This window comes from Brassica rapa, chromosome A02 (genome assembly GCF_000309985.2).
Source record: "Brassica rapa cultivar Chiifu-401-42 chromosome A02, CAAS_Brap_v3.01, whole genome shotgun sequence".
Classification (NCBI taxonomy): Eukaryota; Viridiplantae; Streptophyta; class Magnoliopsida; order Brassicales; family Brassicaceae; genus Brassica; species Brassica rapa.
In genome coordinates, this window is record NC_024796.2 from 16271530 (window position 1) to 16293024 (window position 21495).

General features: G+C 34.6%; 1 protein-coding gene and 1 long non-coding RNA gene across 2 annotated transcripts; one reads left to right on the forward strand and one right to left on the reverse strand.

Annotated features, from left to right (window-relative positions):
- Positions 1-371: 371 nt before the first annotated feature.
- LOC117131779 lies at positions 372-13722 on the forward strand. Its single transcript, XR_004455120.1, has 2 exons — positions 372-2982; positions 12579-13722. It is a non-coding gene; the product is annotated as an uncharacterized LOC117131779 (long non-coding RNA).
- Positions 13512-16197, reverse strand: LOC103853350 (importin subunit alpha-3). The gene is made up of 10 exons (XM_009130278.3): positions 15933-16197; positions 15644-15743; positions 15463-15554; positions 15261-15392; positions 14995-15180; positions 14755-14918; positions 14591-14669; positions 14382-14510; positions 14180-14307; positions 13512-14098 (listed from the first exon to the last, which is right to left on the reverse strand). The coding sequence occupies exons 1-10, from the start codon at positions 16137-16139 to the stop codon at positions 13720-13722; spliced, it is 1596 nt and encodes a 531-aa protein (XP_009128526.1). The 5' UTR covers positions 16140-16197; the 3' UTR covers positions 13512-13719.
- Between the last annotated feature and the right edge of the window lie 5298 nt (positions 16198-21495).

Sequence of the window (21495 nt, forward strand, 5' to 3'; positions counted from 1 at the left end):
TTTTACATATTTAATTATTTGTATTTATTGCATCAGTATTTGTAATTACTCGTTTTTGATTATTTATGTCAAGTGGGATATTTCTTAATAGTAAGAAGAAGAAGAAAAAACAAAATAAATTTGTGTTTAGTGTAACGATTAAAGACACAGCTGTCATTGTCTGTTTTTGCAATTATTACAACAATCTGATAAATGTTTTTTTCCTGTATTATATTATGAAAAACATCTAACGATGTAAATGTAATCCCAATTATAAACCTTACCAGTTACTAATGGTAGTTAGGTTTTTGGTTTAGAGATTACACATGGTTTTGTTTTGCTTTTGCATGCTACTAATATCAAAAAAAAAAAAAAAACTATAACAAGATTAATCGACTGAAATGTTCATAATAAAATATTCAGAAGTTATTGATGTTTTTTTTTGACCAAGGGTTATGTTATTAATTAGTGCAGATATAGTATTTAAATTTTTTGGGTGATTCTACAGGAATGTACTCCTTAAATATACCGGCTATGTTCAATGCTATTTTTCTAGTTATTCATATACTGTAAATGGAATTTAAAGAAGCAATACTACATTAGAGCAAAAGGTAAATTTACCAGTTTACAAAAAAAAAAAAGAGGTAAATTTACCAACCAAAGAGAAGGATGGAAAAGTATAATCAAAACATCTTGACAAAAACACAAAATCACTTACGATTCCATAAATCATTTTACATTTATGTACACAAATTTTAAAAAATATTTGATTTGTAGTATATTTTTAAATAAAAGCATCATATTGCATAACAGTATTTCAAACAACAAAAGAAAAATTAATAAAAAAAAATTCATAAATTTTGCATTAAAATAAAATAATATTTATTCTATAACAAAAAAAATTATTTTACCATGACATTTGGTATCAAACGAAGAAGAACATATATCAGAATTTGCAACTTATATTATTCAGTAATCTCATAATTGTTCTTGAAAACAACTTTAATTATTTATTTATTTTATGGTAAACATTCACAGACTCATGTAAATTTTGTAAACTAAGATAGCAACTCTGCATCGATATTTACGATAAAAGACGTTTGTTTTTTAACATTGTGTGTCAAACTATCCGTTTTAATGTTTTCTGTCTTAGGTACATACAGTTCATATCTGAGTCGGTGAAATTTTTTTCAAAAGCTTAATGTCTTCTATGTAGATTTGCCGTTCGTAATAAAAGTAAAATACCTTATTTATTTTTTGCCGTTCGAAAACAATTTAATACTCATATAAATACGTTGTCGTTTAGTCTGTCAGAACGGACACGACCAATGCGAATCTTAAAGTTTTACCTTTGCTATGTAAAATCTAACACGTACGTTAACGTACCCTTAGTGATGGCATTTGGGCTCTCCCGCGTCCAATTGTCCCGCCCCGCTGCGGTTTTGTTTTCAATCGGGTCTTTGCGGGTCGTACCGCGGCGGGATGCGGTCCCTAAACCATATGACCAATCCCGACCCGCACTATAGGAGCGGGTATGCGGGTCGTCCCGCGGGCCAGCAATGTTCATCAACCTGGACATGTCACCTGCATGAAAAAGAGACGAACATTAGTCATACTATTAAACATAATGATGCTCAGACGCTCTTAGAACTGATCCTAAAGTTATTACTCATGACTGAAGATTAGAATTAATTTAAGTAATGTAAATGAACACCAAAACAATATCCAACTAATGTAATGTGGCCTCGGTAAAAACCTTATCGGGAAAACCCATTGGGACAAAACCCGACAAGGGAAAAAGAGCGCCACGAAATCCATAATATAAATAAAATAAAAACACCAGAGCAAAATAAAAATCAAGTTTCTTCTTCTTCAACTTCATCATCAGACCATGGTACTGTCTCTTCTTCACCAACTATTTCACCTTCTGAAATATTAAAAAAAAATCGAAGTTAATTAGATTTAAAGAACATGGCACCCTAAAATATATAATAATGTAAATAATTTACCATGTTCATAAGCTTCGAATCCTTTTAGCCAATTCCTGCTACATATCAGAGCTTGCACATTTTTGGGAAGTAGACGGCTCCTGTATTTGTTCAGAACTCTCGAACCGATGCTAAAAGAGGATTCTGAAGCCACTGTTGTGATCGGAATGCTAAGTAGATCACAAGCCATTGCTGGCAAATCACCAAACCTGTGAGTATTATCTTTCCACCAGTCAAGAATATCCAAACTTTCAAAGCTATCCATATCTAGCGCAGGTTCATCCAAATAAGCTTGGAGAGCTGTCTTTCCACTCGCAGCAACACTACTTTTGCGAAACGCAAAAAAATCCTGTAGTGTTTAAAAAAATATTTCACAACGGACACGTTGCTCAGCCTTTGCTCCACCGGCGCTCAGGATTTTTTAAACACTACAGGATTTTTTTGCGTTTCGCAAAAGTAGTGTTGCTGCGAGTGGAAAGACAGCTCTCCAAGCTTATTTGGATGAACCTGCGCTAGATATGGATAGCTTTGAAAGTTTGGATATTCTTGACTGGTGGAAAGATAATACTCACAGGTTTGGTGATTTGCCAGCAATGGCTTGTGATCTACTTAGCATTCCGATCACAACAGTGGCTTCAGAATCCTCTTTTAGCATCGGTTCGAGAGTTCTGAACAAATACAGGAGCCGTCTACTTCCCAAAAATGTGCAAGCTCTGATATGTAGCAGGAATTGGCTAAAAGGATTCGAAGCTTATGAACATGGTAAATTATTTACATTATTATATATTTTAGGGTGCCATGTTCTTTAAATCTAATTAACTTCGATTTTTTTTTAATATTTCAGAAGGTGAAATAGTTGGTGAAGAAGAGACAGTACCATGGTCTGATGATGAAGTTGAAGAAGAAGAAACTTGATTTTTATTTTGCTCTGGTGTTTTTATTTTATTTATATTATGGATTTCGTGGCGCTCTTTTTCCCTTGTCGGGTTTTGTCCCAATGGGTTTTCCCGATAAGGTTTTTACCGAGGCCACATTACATTAGTTGGAAATTGTTTTGGTGTTCATTTACATTACTTAAATTAATTCTAATCTTCAGTCATGAGTAATAACTTTAGGATCAGTTCTAAGAGCGTCTGAGCATCATTATGTTTAATAGTATGACTAATGTTCGTCTCTTTTTCATGCAGGTGACATGTCCAGGTTGATGAACATTGCTGGCCCGCGGGACGACCCGCATACCCGCTCCTATAGTGCGGGTCGGGATTGGTCATATGGTTTAGGGACCGCATCCCGCCGCGGTACGACCCGCAAAGACCCGATTGAAAACAAAACCGCAGCGGGGCGGGACAATTGGACGCGGGAGAGCCCAAATGCCATCACTACGTACGGTCTACGCTTAGGCCCATTACAATTCAAACCAAGCTGGCTTCCACGACCATCACGATTCACTCGGGTCCTGACTCGGATTCTCACCCAGTTTCTGTCCTCGTGGGTCCCGAAAACGGAAACCCGGACCCGACTCATTTTCATTTCACTCAAGAATGAGATTAAAATGGAGATATATGAATATGAAATTTTGATCCATATCCAGAAGAACTATTCAAGTGCTATTGTTATGATGAAATCATGAAAGCTTCAGACCAGTTCTTTTATGCAACGGGAAAATAATATCAATGTTAGCTTTTTAGTGCGTAAACTTATACAAAAATGATATCATAAACTAAAGTAATAATCAACCCCCCACCCCTTCCCTTCCTTTCCATAACTCACGTGTGAATATTTCACGAGTTTTGGTAGATAATTAAGTTTATTCAGTTTTTGACGGTGGGACTATTCGTCTCGTTGTTGGTAATTGTTGTCGTTGAGCACAATAAAAACAGACAAGAGCTCTCACTTAGAGCATCTCCAATGTATTACCCCATTTTTTACTTTAAAATGGTGCAACACCAAAATGGAGTAAGGTTTTACTCCAATGTATTACTCCATTTTCTACTCCAAAAATAATATTTCTTAAATAATTTCATTTTTATTTTATTAATAATTGCAAATAAAATCTTATACTTATAAAAATTTACCAATTAACCCTAATTATTTTATGTTTACGATAATAATTAAAATATAAATTATTTGAATTAAATATTTATTATTAAATAGTACAAGAAATCATTAAAAAAGACAACATATATATAGGTTCAACAATGAGCATTAGAATATTTTTCCCACAAATGATCAACTAATGCATTTCGTAATGAAAAATGAGCTTCTTTATCTTTGATATTCCTAAATCGAGCAATAAAATTTTGAAATCAGACATTTTCATCTTCTGCAATTTCGATATCTGGAGGTGGAGCTTCTCTTCCAAGTTCAATTGGTGCATCAAGTTCACGCTTATCTTCAATTATCATCTTATGTAAAATTATACATGTAGTCATAATGTCATGTAACACATTTTTTTTTCCAAAAACGAACAGGTCCTTTGACAATAAAAGATTTAAAGGACCATTTTATAAATAAAAAAAGTTCAACTCCAAAATGGAGTAATGGGTAAGATTACTCCATAAATGGAGTAACCCTAGCCATTACTCCATTTTCAACTCCAAAATGGAGTGGGGTTGGAGAAGATTTTACTCCATAATGATGTTTGGAGTTGAAAATAGAGTAGGGTTGGAGATGCCCTTAACTTAACGCATCATCATTTTTCCTGAGATCAAACATAACTCGTGAATTATTTCATCACCTATCAAAGGTGGATCTAGAGAATACAAAAAAAAGAAAAAAAAATCTGGTGATTTATAACTATATAAAGTATTATTCTTGGGTTCACCCCAGCACAGTGGTGGACCCAGCTTCAAATTTTAGGGGGGTCAAAAATTCGGTTTTGGCCCATATCTAAAGTATATTGAAAAAAAATAGTCATAAAATTGTGACAAGGAGATTCGAACCTGAGAAAAGATGGGTCATTAGAGAAAGAAAATAACCAACCGAGCTGCCAAATCAATTTGGTTTATGGGCTAAAAAGCCAACACTATATATTTAACATGTTGCATCTGACACACTATTCCCTAACGTAGGTCCGCATGTGCCATAGAATGAACCTTTAGGTTCACCAACCAATAGAAAATTGTCATTTTAGATCCAGTATCTTTTAATTAAGGAAACTAAATAACTTGGCAAATTATATTATCTTTTCAAAATAAAATTTAAAAATAAATAAAAATAATATATAAAAAACGAATTAAAAAAAAAAATAATGTTGTCAACAAAACATTAAACCCTAAACTCTAATACTAAACCCTAAACTCAAATCCTAAACCCTGAACCCTTGGGTAAACCCTAAATCCTTGGGTAAACCCTAAACCCTTGGAAAACACTAAACATGTTACAAAACACTAAACCCTAAACTCTAATCCTAAACCCTAAACCCTTGGGAAAATCCTAAACCCTTGGGTAAACCGTAAACCTTTGGAAAAACACTAAACATTTGGATAAATTCTAAATTATAAATCTTAAACACTAAACTCTAAATCTTAAAAACAAATATATTTTTTTAAATAATCTTTTTTTAGAACTATTGCTATTTTTTTATAAATCCATTGTATGGATATGTGGATTACCATTAACCATCAAAGAGGTTTACATCCGACCCGTCTATCCGGTCCGTCTACACCCGTCTCCGGTCCGTCTACATTCGTCCAAGACTAGTCAAGATGAAGACTCATTCAACCGGAACATTTATGAGCTTTGACCAAGTCTGTATCTTTGTAATGAATGTAGTCAATATGTATTAAATGTGTAGATTCTCTCCTTTGCTGTAAACCCTTGTATGAACCTCCACTATATATTGATAGTGAGAGCTAATGAGAAAGACATAACTTTCACAGCAACACTTCTCATATTTCTAACACGTTATCAGCACGATTGTGCTCTCCACCTAAGAAAGCCTCTCCGCCGGCGTTCCCCTTTCCAGCCAGCTCCTCCGGTGCTCAGCCTTTGCTCCACCGGCGCTCAGCCTTCTCTCCACCAGGCCACCTCTCTCTCTCCGCCGGAAAACTCCTCTCTCTCTCAAATTCCGGCCAACTCTCAGCCTCTCTCTCACGGTGGTCCTCTCAGATTCTTGTGGTGAAAAAGGTAAACAAATCAAAACCTTGAAATCTAAAGAACACCATTATATCTGAAAGAAATCTAGGATCTATATGAATCCATAACTTATAAACAATCTATGGATTTAAAATATTAATCTTGTTTCTCTGATCCATATGATCCATATGAAACTTGATTCTAAAATTATTTTGAATCCACAAAACTTAAAATTCTCTAAAGGTTCTATGTTTCTCTAAAAACTTATAAACTTATTAAAATACCTAAACATCTATATGAATCTTGTTTATAAGAACTTATGAATCATAAAATTATTAGAGAAAGCTTAAACCTTTTCATTCAATCCTTTTGTTTGGCCATTTTACCAGATGAGATATAACATAAGTGTATAATCTGGCCAAAAAAAAACTCCATCAAATCCTTGTGCCATTTTCGGCCAGATCCCCGAAAAATCAGTCAACCCATCAATAAATCGAAATTAAATTCATTCATTGCATATCCTTGGCTGTTAATATTTGTTTTGTAACTGTCAAAGTTTTAAAAACCTTTTATGATTTTTATAAATGCATAATCGATTTTATAAATGCTTGTTTGATTTTATTAAATGCATATCTTTGACTGAAAATTATTTCTAAAGTTTTATAAACCATAGTCTTGTTTTAAAATTGATATGTCATAAGGTAGAATAAAATCTATTTGAAATCATTTGATCATATTGTTGTTAATTAAACCAACCATGAACCGATTTTATCTCATACTGAATTTTGATCACATAGTTTGCTAGTTAAAATAAAACTTGATCTAGTTTCATCCTTGAACCTGATTCTGTGATTAAATTATGTACTGATCATTTGCATACCTGATAGCATCATTTAGTAAATCATTAGATCGAACTTGAATCATCCATGAACCGACCTTTGCATGCATCCAACTATCATATTGTTAAAACTGAACATAGGTATCACATAATTGAAACCAAACATACATGTTCGCATAGCTTTAGCAATGATGATACTAGTGCGTCTGAAGTGGTTCATGTTGTTTGCATCTAAATGATTCACACTGTTTGCATATAGTTAGACAAAATCAGTTTCCATTTAAAATTTAGTACATTTGCTTTATTCGAAATTATAAACCAAGTTTTAACCGATTTTGAAAATCTACTTTGGTTTACAAATATCTTGAACATTATAAAATTTATTTGTCTTGTCCATGATGCATTTTAATCCATCCATATTGATTGACAAATTTTTTATCTTAATGCATATAAAATATTTTCTGAAAATAAAATGCATAATAAACCATCATTAAATAAATCACCAATCTCCTTGGCATATAAATTCAAATTCTGAATTATATCATGAATCTCATAAAGATTGTCTAAATCCATTGCTTAGATCTAAACATACATTCAGCTATTTCTTGATCCATGCATCTCATTTAAACAAAATGATGATTGATCCTTATTCAAATTCTAAAGGGCTTTAACCAACCCAAAATTGAATTATAAGAATCAATAGATGCAATGACCAATTGATTATACTCATACCAGAAATGCTTAAAGCAAATAGATTATGTGATTCGGGGAAAGTCTTATTAAAATCACAAATCATATGCATCAAAGCTTCTATTGCTTGCATAAAATTTCTGAAAGCTTGAACTTGCTTGTTAAATAATCAGATGTTGAGAGGAATGTTTGAACCATCAGATTACCCTGCCTTAAATCTCGCTGGAGATAATTACCTAGAATGGATAAAGAACACTTGTGTTGCCCTAAGTTCCAGAGGACTTGGAAATTGCCTTAATGAGTGCCTTAATATTGGTATCCTTGAAAGTGAAATGCATAGAGCTATAACGATTATTCGTTATCATCTCACTGAGGAGCTAAGAGACCTATACCTCCATGTTGAGGACCCTTGTGCCCTTTGGCTACAGTTAAGGCAATGGTTCAAACCGGTATTACTGCAAAAGGCTAACGATCAATGGGAAACTATCAGATTCACGGATTTTAAATCTGTGGATGAGTATAATTCTGCCCTGATGGATATAGTTGACGGTCTTATACTATGTGATGAAATAATAAAAAATGAGGACTTAATATATAAGACCTACTCCACCTTCCATCCAGAGGATGTGCAGCTGATTAACAAGGCTAAGAAATTCACCATCTATTAGGACCTCTTGTCATATCTTTTGGCTTCCGAACAGAGAAAACAGAAAATCATTCTTGTCACCATCGACAAAGCTGATAAGCTTCTGAAAAGAATCCGTGAGCTAAGAGACCAGATGGCATAAAGCCAAATAATCTGGTTAAAGACCAGATGGCACAAGCATTTATAAACTCGTTCTCTTAGCTCACGGATTCTTTCAGAAGCTTATCAGCTTTGTCGATAGTGACAAGAATGATTTTCTGTTTTCTCTGTTCGGAAGCCAAAAGATATGACAAGAGGTCCTCATAGATGGTGAATTTCTTAGCCTTGTTAATCAGCTGCACATCCTCTGGATGGAAGGTGGAGTAGGTCTTATATATTAAGTCTTCATTTGTTATTATTTCATCACATAGTATAAGACCGTCAACTATATCCATCAGGGCAGAATTATACTCATCCACAGATTTAAAATCCGTGAATCTGATAGTTTCCCATTGATCGTTAGCCTTTTGCAGTAATACCGGTTTGAACCTTTGCCTTAACTGTAGCCAAAGGGCACAAGGGTCCTCAACATGGAGGTATAGGTCTCTTAGCTCCTCAGTGAGATGATAACGAATAATCGTTATAGCTCTATGCATTTCACTTTCAAGGATACCAATATTAAGGCACTCATTGAGGCAATTTCCAAGTCCTCTGGAACTTAGAGCAACACGAGTGTTCTTTATCCATTCTAGGTAATTATCTCCAGCGAGATTTAAGGCAGGGTAATCTGATGGTTCAAACATTCCTCTCAACATCTGATTATTTAACAAGCAAGTTCAAGCTTTCAGAAATTTATTGCAAGCAATAGAAGCTTTGATGCATATGATTTGTGATTTTAATAAAACTTTCCCCGAATCACATAATCTATTTGCTTTAAGCATTTCTGGTATGAGTATAATCAATTGGTCATTGCATCTATTGATCCTTATAATTCAATTTTGAGTTGGTTAAAGCCCTTTAGAATTTGAATATGGATCAATCATCATTTTGTTTAAATGAGATGCATGGATCAAGAAATAGCTGAATGTATGTTTAGATCTAAGCAATGGATTTAGACAATTATGAGATTCATGATATAATTCAGAATTTGAATTTATATGCCAAGGAGATTGGTGATTTATTTAATGATGGTTTATTATGCATTTTATTTTCAGAAAATATTTTATATACATTAAGATAAAAAATTTGTCAATCAATATGGATGGATTAAAATGCATCATGGACAAGACAAATAAATTTTATAATGTTCAAGATATTTGTAAACCAAAGTAGATTTTCAAAATCGGTTAAAACTTGGTTTATAATTTCGAATAAAGCAAATGTACTAAATTTTAAATGGAAACCGATTTTGTCTAACTATATGCAAACAGTGTAAATCATTTAGATGCAAACAACATGAACCACTTCAGACGCACTAGTATCATCATTGCTAAAGCTATGCGAACATGTATGTTTGGTTTCAATTATGTGATACCTATGTCCAGTTTTAACAATATGATAGTTGGATGCATGCAAAGGTCGGTTCATGGATGATTCAAGTTCGATCTAATGATTTAATAAATGATGCTATCAGGTATGCAAATGATCAATACATAATTTAATCACAGAATCAGGTTCAAGGATGAAACTAGATCAAGTTTTATTTTAACTAGCAAACTATGTGATCAAAATTCAGTATGAGATAAAATCGGTTCATGGTTGGTTTAATTAACAACAATATGATCAAATGATTTCAAACAGATTTTATTCTACCTTATGACATATCAATTTTAAAATAAGACTATGGTTTATAAAACTTTAGAAATAATTTTCAGTCAAAGATATGCATTTAATAAAATCAAACAAGCATTTATAAAATCGATTATGCATTTATAAAAATCATAAAAGGTTTTTAAAACTTTGACAGTTACAAAACAAATATTAACAGTCAAGGATAAGCAATGAATGAATTTAATTTCGATTTATTGATGGGTTGAATGATTTTTAGGGGATCTGGCCGAAAATGGCACAGCAAGGATTTGATGGAGTTTTGTTTTGGCCAGATTATACACTTATGTTTATCACATCTGGTAAAATGGCCAAACAAAAGGATTGAATCAAAAGGTTTAAGCTTTCTCTAATAATTTTATGATTCATAAGTTTTTATAAACAAGATTTATATAGATCTTTAGGTATTTTAATAAGTTTATAAGTTTTTAGAGAAACATAGAACCTTTAGAGAATTTTAAGTTTTATGGATTCAAAATAATTTTAGAATCAAGTTTCATATGGATCATATGGATCATAGAAACAAGATTAATATTTTAAATCCATAGATTGTTTATAAGTTATGGATTCATATAGATCCTAGATTTCTCTCAGATATAATGGTGTTCTTTAGATTTCAAGGTTTTGATTTGTTTACCTTTTTCACCACAAGAATCTGAGAGGACCACCGTGAGAGAGAGGCTGAGAGTTAGCCGGAATTTGAGAGAGAGAGGAGTTTTCCGGCGGAGAGAGAGAGGTGGCCTGGTGGAGAGAAGGCTGAGCGCCGGTGGAGCAAAGGCTGAGCACCGGAGGAGCTGGCTGGAAAGGGGAACGCCGGCGGAGAGAGCTTTCTCAGGTGGAGAGCACAATCGTGCTGATAACGTCTATACTAGAGTGCACTCAAAGATCAGATTGGCTCAAATGGAAAGAAGCCATAAACGTGGAGTTAGAATCATTTAAGAAAAGGAATATCTTTGGATCGATTATCCGGACACCTTATAATGTTAAACTAGTGGGATGTAAGTGGGTATTTGTGAGGAAGAGAAATGAACATGGTGAAATTGTAAGATACAAAGCACAGCTTGTAGCACAAGGATTCTCACAAATACCAGGCATTGATTATGAGGAGACATACTCCCCTGTGGTGGATGCAACTACATTTCGATTTTTAATAAGTCTGGCCATCAAAGAAAATTTAGATATGCGGTTAATGGATGTTGTAACCGCATAACTTTATGGTCCACTGGATAACGAAATATATATGAGATTACCAGAGGGTATTAAGCTTAAAGCTAATAAAGGTTCTCGAGAAGAACACTGCATAAGGCTGAACAAATCCTTATATGGACTTAAGCAAAGTGGTCGAATGTGGTATAACCGCTTAAGCGAATACCTTGCCAAAGTTGGCTATAAGAACGACCCTATCAGTCCATGTATCGTTATAAAGAAGTTTGCAAACAAAGGATTTGTTATCATAGCAGTGTATGTTGATGATTTGAACATCATTGGAACCCCTGGGGAAATCGCCCAAACAGTTGAATATCTCAAAAAAGAGTTTAAAATGAAAGACCTAGGTAAAACCAAAGTCTGTTTGGGGTTACAACTTGAGTACATAAAAGGAGGAATCCTTGTGCATCAAAAGGCATATACAGAAAAGGTACTCAAGAGATTTAACATGGACCAGGCTCACCCATTGACCAGCCCAATGGTCGTGAGGTCCCTTGGAGTGGACACTGACCCATTCCGTCATAAGGAGGATGATGAGAATGTCCTGGGTCCTGAAGTGCCTTACCTCAGTGCCATAGGAGCGTTACTGTATTTAGCTAGCCACACTAGACCAGATATATGTTTTGCCGTGAACCTCCAAGCCCGTTTTAGTTCATGTCTGACCCAAAGGCACTGGAATGGAATTAAACATATCCTATGTTACCTTCAAGGAACTAAGGATTTGGGTCTATTTTATACCAATGAAACTAAAGATGGTTTGGTAGGCTTTGCAGATGCAGGCTACTTATCTGATCCACACCATGGTCGGTCCCAAACCGGTTATGTGTTTACTTATGGTGGTACTGCAATATCATGACGTTCCATGAAACAAACTATAGCAGCCACATCATCTAATCACTCAGAAATCTTAGCCATGCATGAGGCAAGTCGTGAGTGTGTATGGTTGAGGTCTATGACTCAACACATCCGATCAGATAGTGGAATGGTCGAGGACAATGGTCCGACCATCATATATGAGGATAATGCAGCCTGCATTGCTCAACTCAAAGATGGATATATCAAAGGTGACCGAACCAAATATATACTACCCAAGTTCTTCTTCACACATGAGTTGCAGAAAGCCAAGGAGGTCAGCGTCACTCAAATCCGGTCAAGTGAGAACTCAGCTGACCTCTTCACCAAGTCACTTCCCACCAGCACATTCAGGAAGCTCACGCAGCAGATTGGCATGCGAAGACTCAAGGACCTTCAGTAATGTCCAAATCAGGGGGAGTAATGTGTGTTGTACTCTTTTTTCTTTCCTTGGTTTTCCTTTTTACCACATTGGGTTTTGGGTCTTCTGGGAGAGGTTTTAATGAGGCAACATTAGCACATTACAAGCCCGATATGGTTATGGCATCCAAGGGGGAGTGTTATAAATCCATTGTATGGATATGTGGATTGCCATTAACCATCAAGGAGGTTTACATCCGACCCGACTATCCGGTCTATCTACACCCGTCTCCGGTCCGTCTACATTCGTCCAAGACTAGTCAAGATGAAGACTCATTCAACCGGAACATTTATGAGCTTTGACCAAGTCTGTATCTTTGTAATGAATGTAGTCAATATGTATTAAATGTGTAGATTCTCTCTTTTGCTGTAAACCCTTGTATGAACCTCCACTATATATTGATAGTGAGAGCTAATGAGAAAGACATAACTTTCACAGCAACACTTCTCATATTTCTAACATATTTTTATTTATTTAATCTTTTATTTTTTATTTTAAAAGCATAATATAATTTGACAAGTTATTTTGTTTCTTTAATTAAAAGATAGTAGATCTAAAATGACAACTGGTTGGTGAACCTTTAGATTTATCCTAGGAATTGAACCCAAGAAAAAGTCATCATATATAAAAAGCTTTTCTTTCATTTCCTATGTTGGTCCCAAAAAGATGTCTTCCTATTTTTCTTTTAAGACCTCATCATCAATATCAACTTTGGAATGTGATTCTCTTTAAATTTACAGCTTGTGGGGAATGATGATAAACACACAAGGAATCTTGGTGAAGAACCAAATTGAAACTCTTTTCTTAGACCATGTGAAAACTGTCTCTTATCAATCAAATCTATTGTGGATAAACTCTAAAGTCGAAGACACTAACTAAACTACTAACACATATGGTAATAATTTTCTTTGATTCCAAAAAAGCAAAGAAACTACGACCATGATTACGGTTTACTAAAATCATGTTCATGGTTTCGGTGCAAACATCCTAATATAAGACTGATAAACAGAAGCAAACAAATGAACTTTAATTTCCACTCTGATATAGAGATCAGATCCGTTATTGAAAAACACACCAAACATAATTGTTTCACAAACTTCAAAAGACAAAAAAGATACTACCCGTACAGTGTTTCTTCATATCCACGAGTTGTGAGGAGTGTGCATGATGCAGAGAAAAGACAAAGAGAACTTCTTTTACTTCACGTTATCACCGTTCACATAAAGTTGAACTGACCAGGAGCAGCAGCAACGTTAGCGCTTCCGAACTGGAAACCGGCTTGAGGAGCGTGGTTTTCATCGTTACATCCTTCTTCATCATCGTCTTCAGTCCAAAACGTTTCGAGAATTTTCACCGCCTTTTGGTATATATCGTTGTTGTCGTGGCTCTGAAGATTCTCAATCTTCTCGAGCCCTTCAGCTTCATCTATCATTGAAGCATAAGGGTTATCCTCTCCGGTATGACCTAGGCTCTTCACTGCTTCTCCAACCACCAGAATGTTCTCCAACGCTTCTAAACAAACCGTCAAGATTCTTGGATCCGGGCAGGTTAGAAGATCGCACAGCGGTTTGATACAGCCTTGGCTCACCAGAAACCTGAGAGAGAGAAGAAAAGACATGTTTTTTAGAAAATTATCTTTGGTTGTTGTTAAGGAAACATTAGGCTTTATAGTTTACTTGATTTGATCATGAGTGCCACCAGAAGTAGCATTTGAGATCCCCCAAGCAGCTTCTTTTTTCACTTCGAACTCTGCGTTATGGAGCACCCCAACAAGAGACTGAATGATACCAGCTTCAATCACTCCCTGCACGCACGCACATTCGGGTAACCAGACACGCATTTAAAGCCACATGTTGTTATTATATAAACAAAACTCACTTGTATCTGTTGAGAACACCCAGCTGTAATGTTGGAGATGGTCCAGCAAGCTTCCTTCTTGATACTCTTCTTGTAAGGGTTTGTAAGAAGGTGCAATAGACGAGGAAGCACTTGATGGTCGAGAACCGTCTGTTATGATAGAGTAAGTTAAAGACATTCTTTTTTTCCCCTGAAAACTAAACTGTGAAATGTATATATATATGGAACACCTGAGTCTGTGTATCATCGCCAGTAACAATGTTTCCGATGGTGCGAAGAGCAGGAATCAGCACTGCCGGCGCCGAATGACTAACAAAAATAAGTGTAAGAGTTAAGCATTCAGATAATAACGTAACCATTAATGTTTAATTTATCACAATCATTATATACTCACGCTAAGAGGTCGATGAGGCGAGGGATAACGCCAGCATCGATAACAGCCTGTATCTTGTCGTTTGAGCTGTCCGAGAGGTAGGACAGAGCCCAGCAAGCATCTGTGAGAATTTCTTCATCTGTTGATTGCACAAGCTTCTTAAGAACTGGTAAAGCTGGGCTTGTCTGCTCAAACAAAACAAAAAAATGTTAGAATATCTTTACTGGGGACTCCAAAAAATCGTAGTCTTGAATGGGGAACCTGTTCAAAAGAAGGCTGAGGCTTCCCTCGGCAGAAGTTTGACAAAGTCCAAGTAGCATTCCTAAGCATTGAGAGCTTTGTCTGCTCAGTGAACTGAGACAGAAGAGGCAACATGGCACCTAGACTCAAGACAAGATCACGGCATTTTGGAGAGTCTCCAGCAACATTTCCCAGCGCCCAAACAGCCTATACTCATTTTCAAAAGACAAGTTAGAATGGTAAAATCTCACCTCGTCCTAAGGTCTAAAAGAGTTCAACTTTGGAACCTGTTCGCGGACTTCCTCATTAGGGGAGGTGAGAAGATGGATGAATATGGGGATAGCACCGCTCTGAATGATGACATTAGTGTTCTCTGATGTCCCTGAAGCAATGTTGGTGAGGGCCCAAGCCGCCTCAAACTAAAACAGCAAAAAAACAAAAAAGTTAACAAAAAGATGAATAATAATCAATGCAAGTGCGTCTCTTCACCTGAAGTTTGGGAAAATCATCCCTCGAAAGAAACGTCACAACGCGAGGAACAACACCAGATCCTACAACATCATTGATAGGAGGGTTTTGCTCTACAAAAAAAAAAAAAGAAAAACTACAAATAAGTCTCTTTAACCAAAACACTGATTAGTTATGGTTAATAAAGATGAAAACCACAAACCAAGAGAAAGCAGTTTCCTGAGGAGAGTAGTCGTCTCGAGTTGTAAGTTGGCATCCTCTGACCATATCCCAGCAACCATCTCCGGTAGATTCTCTATCAACTGCATTCACAAATCACACCTTATACTTTCTATTCCACATCTCATCTAATCTAATCTATCTCCGGTTTACTCCGGTTATGATCTAATCATACTATTTCACTCTAACAACACATAAAACATCGCAAGAAACTTTGAATCTAATAACGAAATCGGATCTCAAATTAGATATTAATATGATCTGATTGATACCTTCTTGGCAGAAGGAAGATCAACCTGTCCGGATTGAGGAGCGGCGGAGATCCCCTCGCGTCGCTTCTTCTGGAGATTCTCTTCCCTCTTGTTCTTCCTGATCTCAACCATGTGATCCTCTCGCCTCCGCCGTCCCTCCTCCGCATCGACGGCCACTTTGTACCGGTTACGTCGGACCTCAGTCTTCGCGCTAGGCCTCAGAGACATGGTTCGATTTGAAAATAGGAAGACGGAAGAGATGATGAGTGTGTTGAGGGTTTTGGAGTTTTGATGCGACTGTATATATACACCAGCGCCTACACTCAGGAGCCACGATTTCTTGTTCTCCCAATACTGCCCCTAAGTTTTACTCTTAATTACCAAACCGCCACGCTCTTTTGTTTTCTGTTTTTGAATTTTGAATCGTAACGTCTCTCTCTGCTCTCCTAGGTATTACACCGATTTGTTTAGTATTTTATGGATTCGCCTATATTTTTTCCCTTTTTCTTCGCCAAGCGAATATTTTAGTTCAAATGGCTTCTGAAGCCCAAGTATATTGATACGTAGCCCCATCTGGGCTCAGATTTAGCCCAAGGGAACGAGGACTAAAGAAATATTTTATTTTAATTTATTTGTAATGTTATTAACAATTTTAATGTAACTATGTAAGCTTCAGTTAGGCACCAAGTTTCTTAAATCCTTAATTAAATTTTTATATTATCAATATATTAAACTAGGGCCGGCCCGCCCTACGGGCGGGATATACTTTAATTGTGATCTATGGTTATTAAGTTTTGTACGATTTTATGATTTGTGTTTAAGGTTTGCATTTGCAAAAACTGTATATAATAATGATTTTTTGTCTTTTAGAAAGTTTTATGTGAGAAGAGATTATATGTGATAAGATATATTTTGCTTGTTTACGATTGTTGTTTATATGATATGTCATTTATATCATGTTTTTGTTTATTACATTTTTTATAGGGCAATTATTTCAAATAACATTTTTTAAGTTTTTGTCACAAAATAACGTTTAATAAAAAAAATTATCAAAATAGCCTTTTCTATTTTGAAAAGTTTTATATTTATTTTTTATTTTTTAAAATTTGAAACTCTATCCTCAAAACTCAACCCATTAACTCTAAAACTAAGTATAGATTAGTTAACCTTAGGGTATAAATGTATTTTTGCATTTTAATAAAATATTTTGGTTATTTTTTTCGTTGAGTACTGTTTTTATGACAAAAACTTAAAAATAACTATCGTAGAGAATTTTTCTTTCTTATATTTTATTTAATGTTTTATAATATATTTTATTAAAATTATAATAGGTACAGCTAATACCAAATATTCACTGTTTTTAGTAAAACTAAATTATCTCTTATTTAAAAAATATATTTCATACCAAATAAAAAAACTTTCTAAAACACTGTATAGGAGCTTTTTTATTTTATTTTTTGATAACGAACGTTGTATAGGAGTTAAATACACTAAAACTTCTATAAAGAATATCACTGTGTAATATGTTATTTATTAAACTATTACCATAAAACAATATATTACAAAGCTAACTATAGTTAAAATATAATTCTGGATTACAACTCGGTGTAAAATTATAATAAAAATATTCTCAATAAATATGAACAATTTATTTAATTTTTCATTATTAAATATTATTTATGTTACAATTACTATGTTTTCAAAAATACCAATCAGGTTAGAACATAGTTATTAAAAATAAATTGCATATACTCTCTCACTTAATCTTTAACTTTTTATATTTCATTTAAAATATTAAGTATTAATGCATCTGTTTAATAGGCCTAGGAAAATTTTATGGTAAAAAAAAGGTTATATTCTTAACCCATACTCCCTCTATTTCAAAAAGATGCATGGTCTAGAGAAAAAAAATTGTTTCAAAAAGATAATTTTTTTTATATTTCCAATGCAATTTTTGTCAACTAATAATAAAAAAATGTGAAGTTCAAAAAAATTAATTGCATTTTTCAAAATCTTATTGGTTTAAAAATATAGGAAATATAAAAGTACAAAAACTATGCATTTATAACTAAATTTTAATATGGTTTATTATAAAATGTGAAAATTTTAAAACATGTCTAATTTTTTTAAACGGATGGAGTATTAGTGAAGCCTAATAGGTATATTAACAAATATTTGTATATATGTGAGAATACAGATTTAAGAATACATTTTTAAATTTATAATTTATTATCAGATAATTATTAAATTTCATAGCTTCATAAATTTATTAAATCTGTGGTTTTGGCCAACCCGTGATTTATAAAGATTTAGAAAATTCTTATGTAAATGGTTCTACTAAAATTATAAATTAATAACTATTATATATAACTCATTTACAGAAGAATAAAAACATTGTATTATTTATTTTTATTCAAAGTAAAATTCATTTATAACTTTTATTATTATTTTAATATTTTATTTTTTATTCAAATTATATCTAAAATCACATATATATATGTATATCTAAAATCACATATAGTGTAAAATACATATTTCGATATATAAGTTAATACCAAATATTCTAACTAAATAAATGCATGAGTTGTAGGAGTATTTCCTTTGTTTTTATTGATTTGGTTTTAGTTTTCCATATATTCTTATTATGTTTATTTGATGATGTCGACTGTTTTATATTTTATTTTGGAAGTTGTTTGATAAGAAAAAGGTCTTATTGATTTTAGAATATAATGACTGAATTACTTGACTGGAAATTCCTTTTTCTTTATAACGAAAAGATAGAAAATTAATTTATAATTATTTATCACTTCTTCCGTCTTTCGCAATTTCTTGTTAAACATGCGACAACATTCAATTTATAGTTTTTTCTAGGTTAGTTACATGTAAGGCAAATTTTTAATTCAATCTTGGATCGCTTTATTTCTATAATGCTTTGGCATTTTCAGGATCGCTAAATAACATTTATAGATATCTTTCACATACCCTTCCAAGTATACTGCATAATTAGTTGCATTTTCGTAAGGTACCTTGACAACTCTGTGAATCTATGCCTAGTGACTTTCCCACATTCTAACAGGAAGCTGAACCAGATGAGGGCTCTGAATCACCATCTCGCTTGTTCTTTCCATTACCAGTCCAGCCATTAAAGATAATCTTTGATTTTCCTTCTCTCCATTCAGGTCCTTCCTCCAACTTAAATGCCTATGCTTCCTTTTACCACCAACTCCACAATGTGAAGAACTCTCTTTACCTGTACAAAACCAAAACTTCAAGGGAGCATTGGGATTATAGAAGTATCCAGAGATTTGAGAACTCTTAAATCAGATTCATCTAGATAAAAGTCTATGGAAACACTGATAATCATAAGCTGCATCTAGGGAAGGCATCAAAGGGAGATGTAATCTGAACAAGAAGGGCTAGGAGTTTTATTTCCCAAGAACATTGGGAAGAAGAGTTCTCTTATCATCACTTGCTGAAGAAAAGTTTAAGAGAGACCTGGGAATTCTTAAGGCAAGTGAGCTTACTAAAAGGCGGACTAAAATCTTGGGGATACATTGCATACCAGAGATGTTTTCCCATTGGATCAGAGAGATGCGTATCCATGGTGGTATCAATCCAACTGAGAAGCAACACCAGAGACAAAGCAGATAAAACAAAGTTAGTGTCATCCAAAACCAGTAAAAACAGAAACTGAAGGTACTGTTTAGCCAGAAAAACCAGAGACAGAATTACTTGCACTAAAATCAAGTCGTTTTAGTAGATTTCAATCGGTCAAGCAACCTATCTTCAGCTTTGATCCCTACTAACGCTTAAACTTGGTCCATGACAGTCTATGTGTTCAGTACCACCTCCCACCATCATTTATGCTGCTGATGTCTGCTGAACTTGATCGCTGAAATTCAATCTGAAGGATGGGGAAAAATTAGCAAAAAGAAAAAAAAAAGTATGCTGAAGTAAAAGATAAGGGTAGGTGATGGTTCATTTGAATATGTTTTTCGAAACCATGTGCTAAAAATCTAATTCTATGTTCATCATCCTACCAAACAACCTATTATATATATACTGTATATATGTATATGTATTCATTATCTGTTTCTGTGGTTAGAATTCTGACCAATCTGTCTATTCTTTTGTCCTAAATAATTTATAAAAAGTCGTACTTTGAAGGACATTGACTGTGAGAGATCAGAACCTCCGTTTCGAAACCTCCGCTTCTCCATCTTCTTCATCATCATCTTCCTCTTCCCAATTGACCCATTTGAGATCATCACCCTCCAAAGTTCTCAACTTTACGTCCTGCTCAAGGTCGTCATTCTCCGTCTCCTGCACCATCGCCAAGGACCCGCCTGTTCTAATGACCTCCCGATCTGACCCAACCCTGTGGCAACGACCCGATTCGTCTGGTCGGTTCGAGAAGTTCGGTGGCCAGTATGTTCCCGAACCGCTAATGCACGCGCTCTCTGAGCTCGAAACTCTTATCGAAGCGTAGATGGAACCCATATCGACCACACTGGGACTTTGAAGGTCGAATTCGCCGGAAATTGGCTAATCGACTTCTCTGGTGTTGTAACCATGTGAGCGACGCCGCTGGTGTTAATGTGCTCATAGAAAGATTTTTCGGTTGTGATATGTGAAAGGATGATATTCACGGGATCAAGACTCACTTTATATAGTTGAGATTCACCGACTTGAAGAAAGGGGAGATGCATTGAATGAGGAATTGTGGAAGGAGTGCAGAGAAGGAGTTAATAGGGTCGTTAATGAGAACGATTGAATGCAGCCCATAACGGTTCATGATTCCCTTTTCCGGCAAGATTAAATCTAGAAGATTTGGCACGAACAGTAGCTCGCCCCTGAGATTGGCGATGAATATTCATTTTCCATCACCTCCCCAAATCTCCATGGTCAATTTATCAGAGCAGCTACTGAAGAACACGACGAATCCCAGAAAGCAAACGTCACCATATTTTAAGACGAAGACTGTAAGTATTCTTCGTATTGGATAATGAGTTTTATCAGCCCACTTAACAAACCGTAAGAGCCCAAAATAATCTAAGTGAAAGAAACATTTTTTTTAAAAAAATCGGACACGTGTCACTGCTATAGAGCTTGACTTTCTGACCTGGCGCTGAGGTGGCGCAACAGGAGGGATACCAACATCTTTTTATATAATTAGATTTTTATATTATCAATAATTTTATGATGAATTTTCTGTATCAAAAAAGTAGTTTAAATATTTTAACCATTTAAATTATGATTTATATATATATATATATTCATTGTATCACAGGAAAAAACCATGATTCGAAATGTCCCATTGCCACTTGATGGGGGGGGGGGATAGTGTATGAAAGGTTAAGTGCTAGTCGGACCGCGATTCTGGACCTAACTAGTTATTGAAAATCAAAGATTAAGTGAGAAATACGCAGAATCTAGTTTTTATATATTTTTAATTATAAATATATTAATATATGTGAAACTTAAACGATTAAACAACATAGGCCAGTGGTACATGAGGCATTTTTGCGTCAAGAGATATGGGGTCCGATCCTACTCTGATGCAACTTTTCTCTATTTCTCCACG

Coding starts and splice junctions, on each gene's coding strand:
- LOC103853350 (XM_009130278.3), bottom strand. CDS start 16,139: ATGTCTCTGAGGCCTAGCGCGAAGACTGAGGTCCGACGTAACCGGTAC. Junction 15,744..15,932: donor ATCTTCCTTCTGCCAAGAAG/GTATCAATCAGA, acceptor TTGTGAATGCAG/TTGATAGAGAATCTACCGGA. Junction 14,308..14,381: donor GGTGTTCTCAACAGATACAA/GTGAGTTTTGTT, acceptor GCGTGCGTGCAG/GGAGTGATTGAAGCTGGTAT.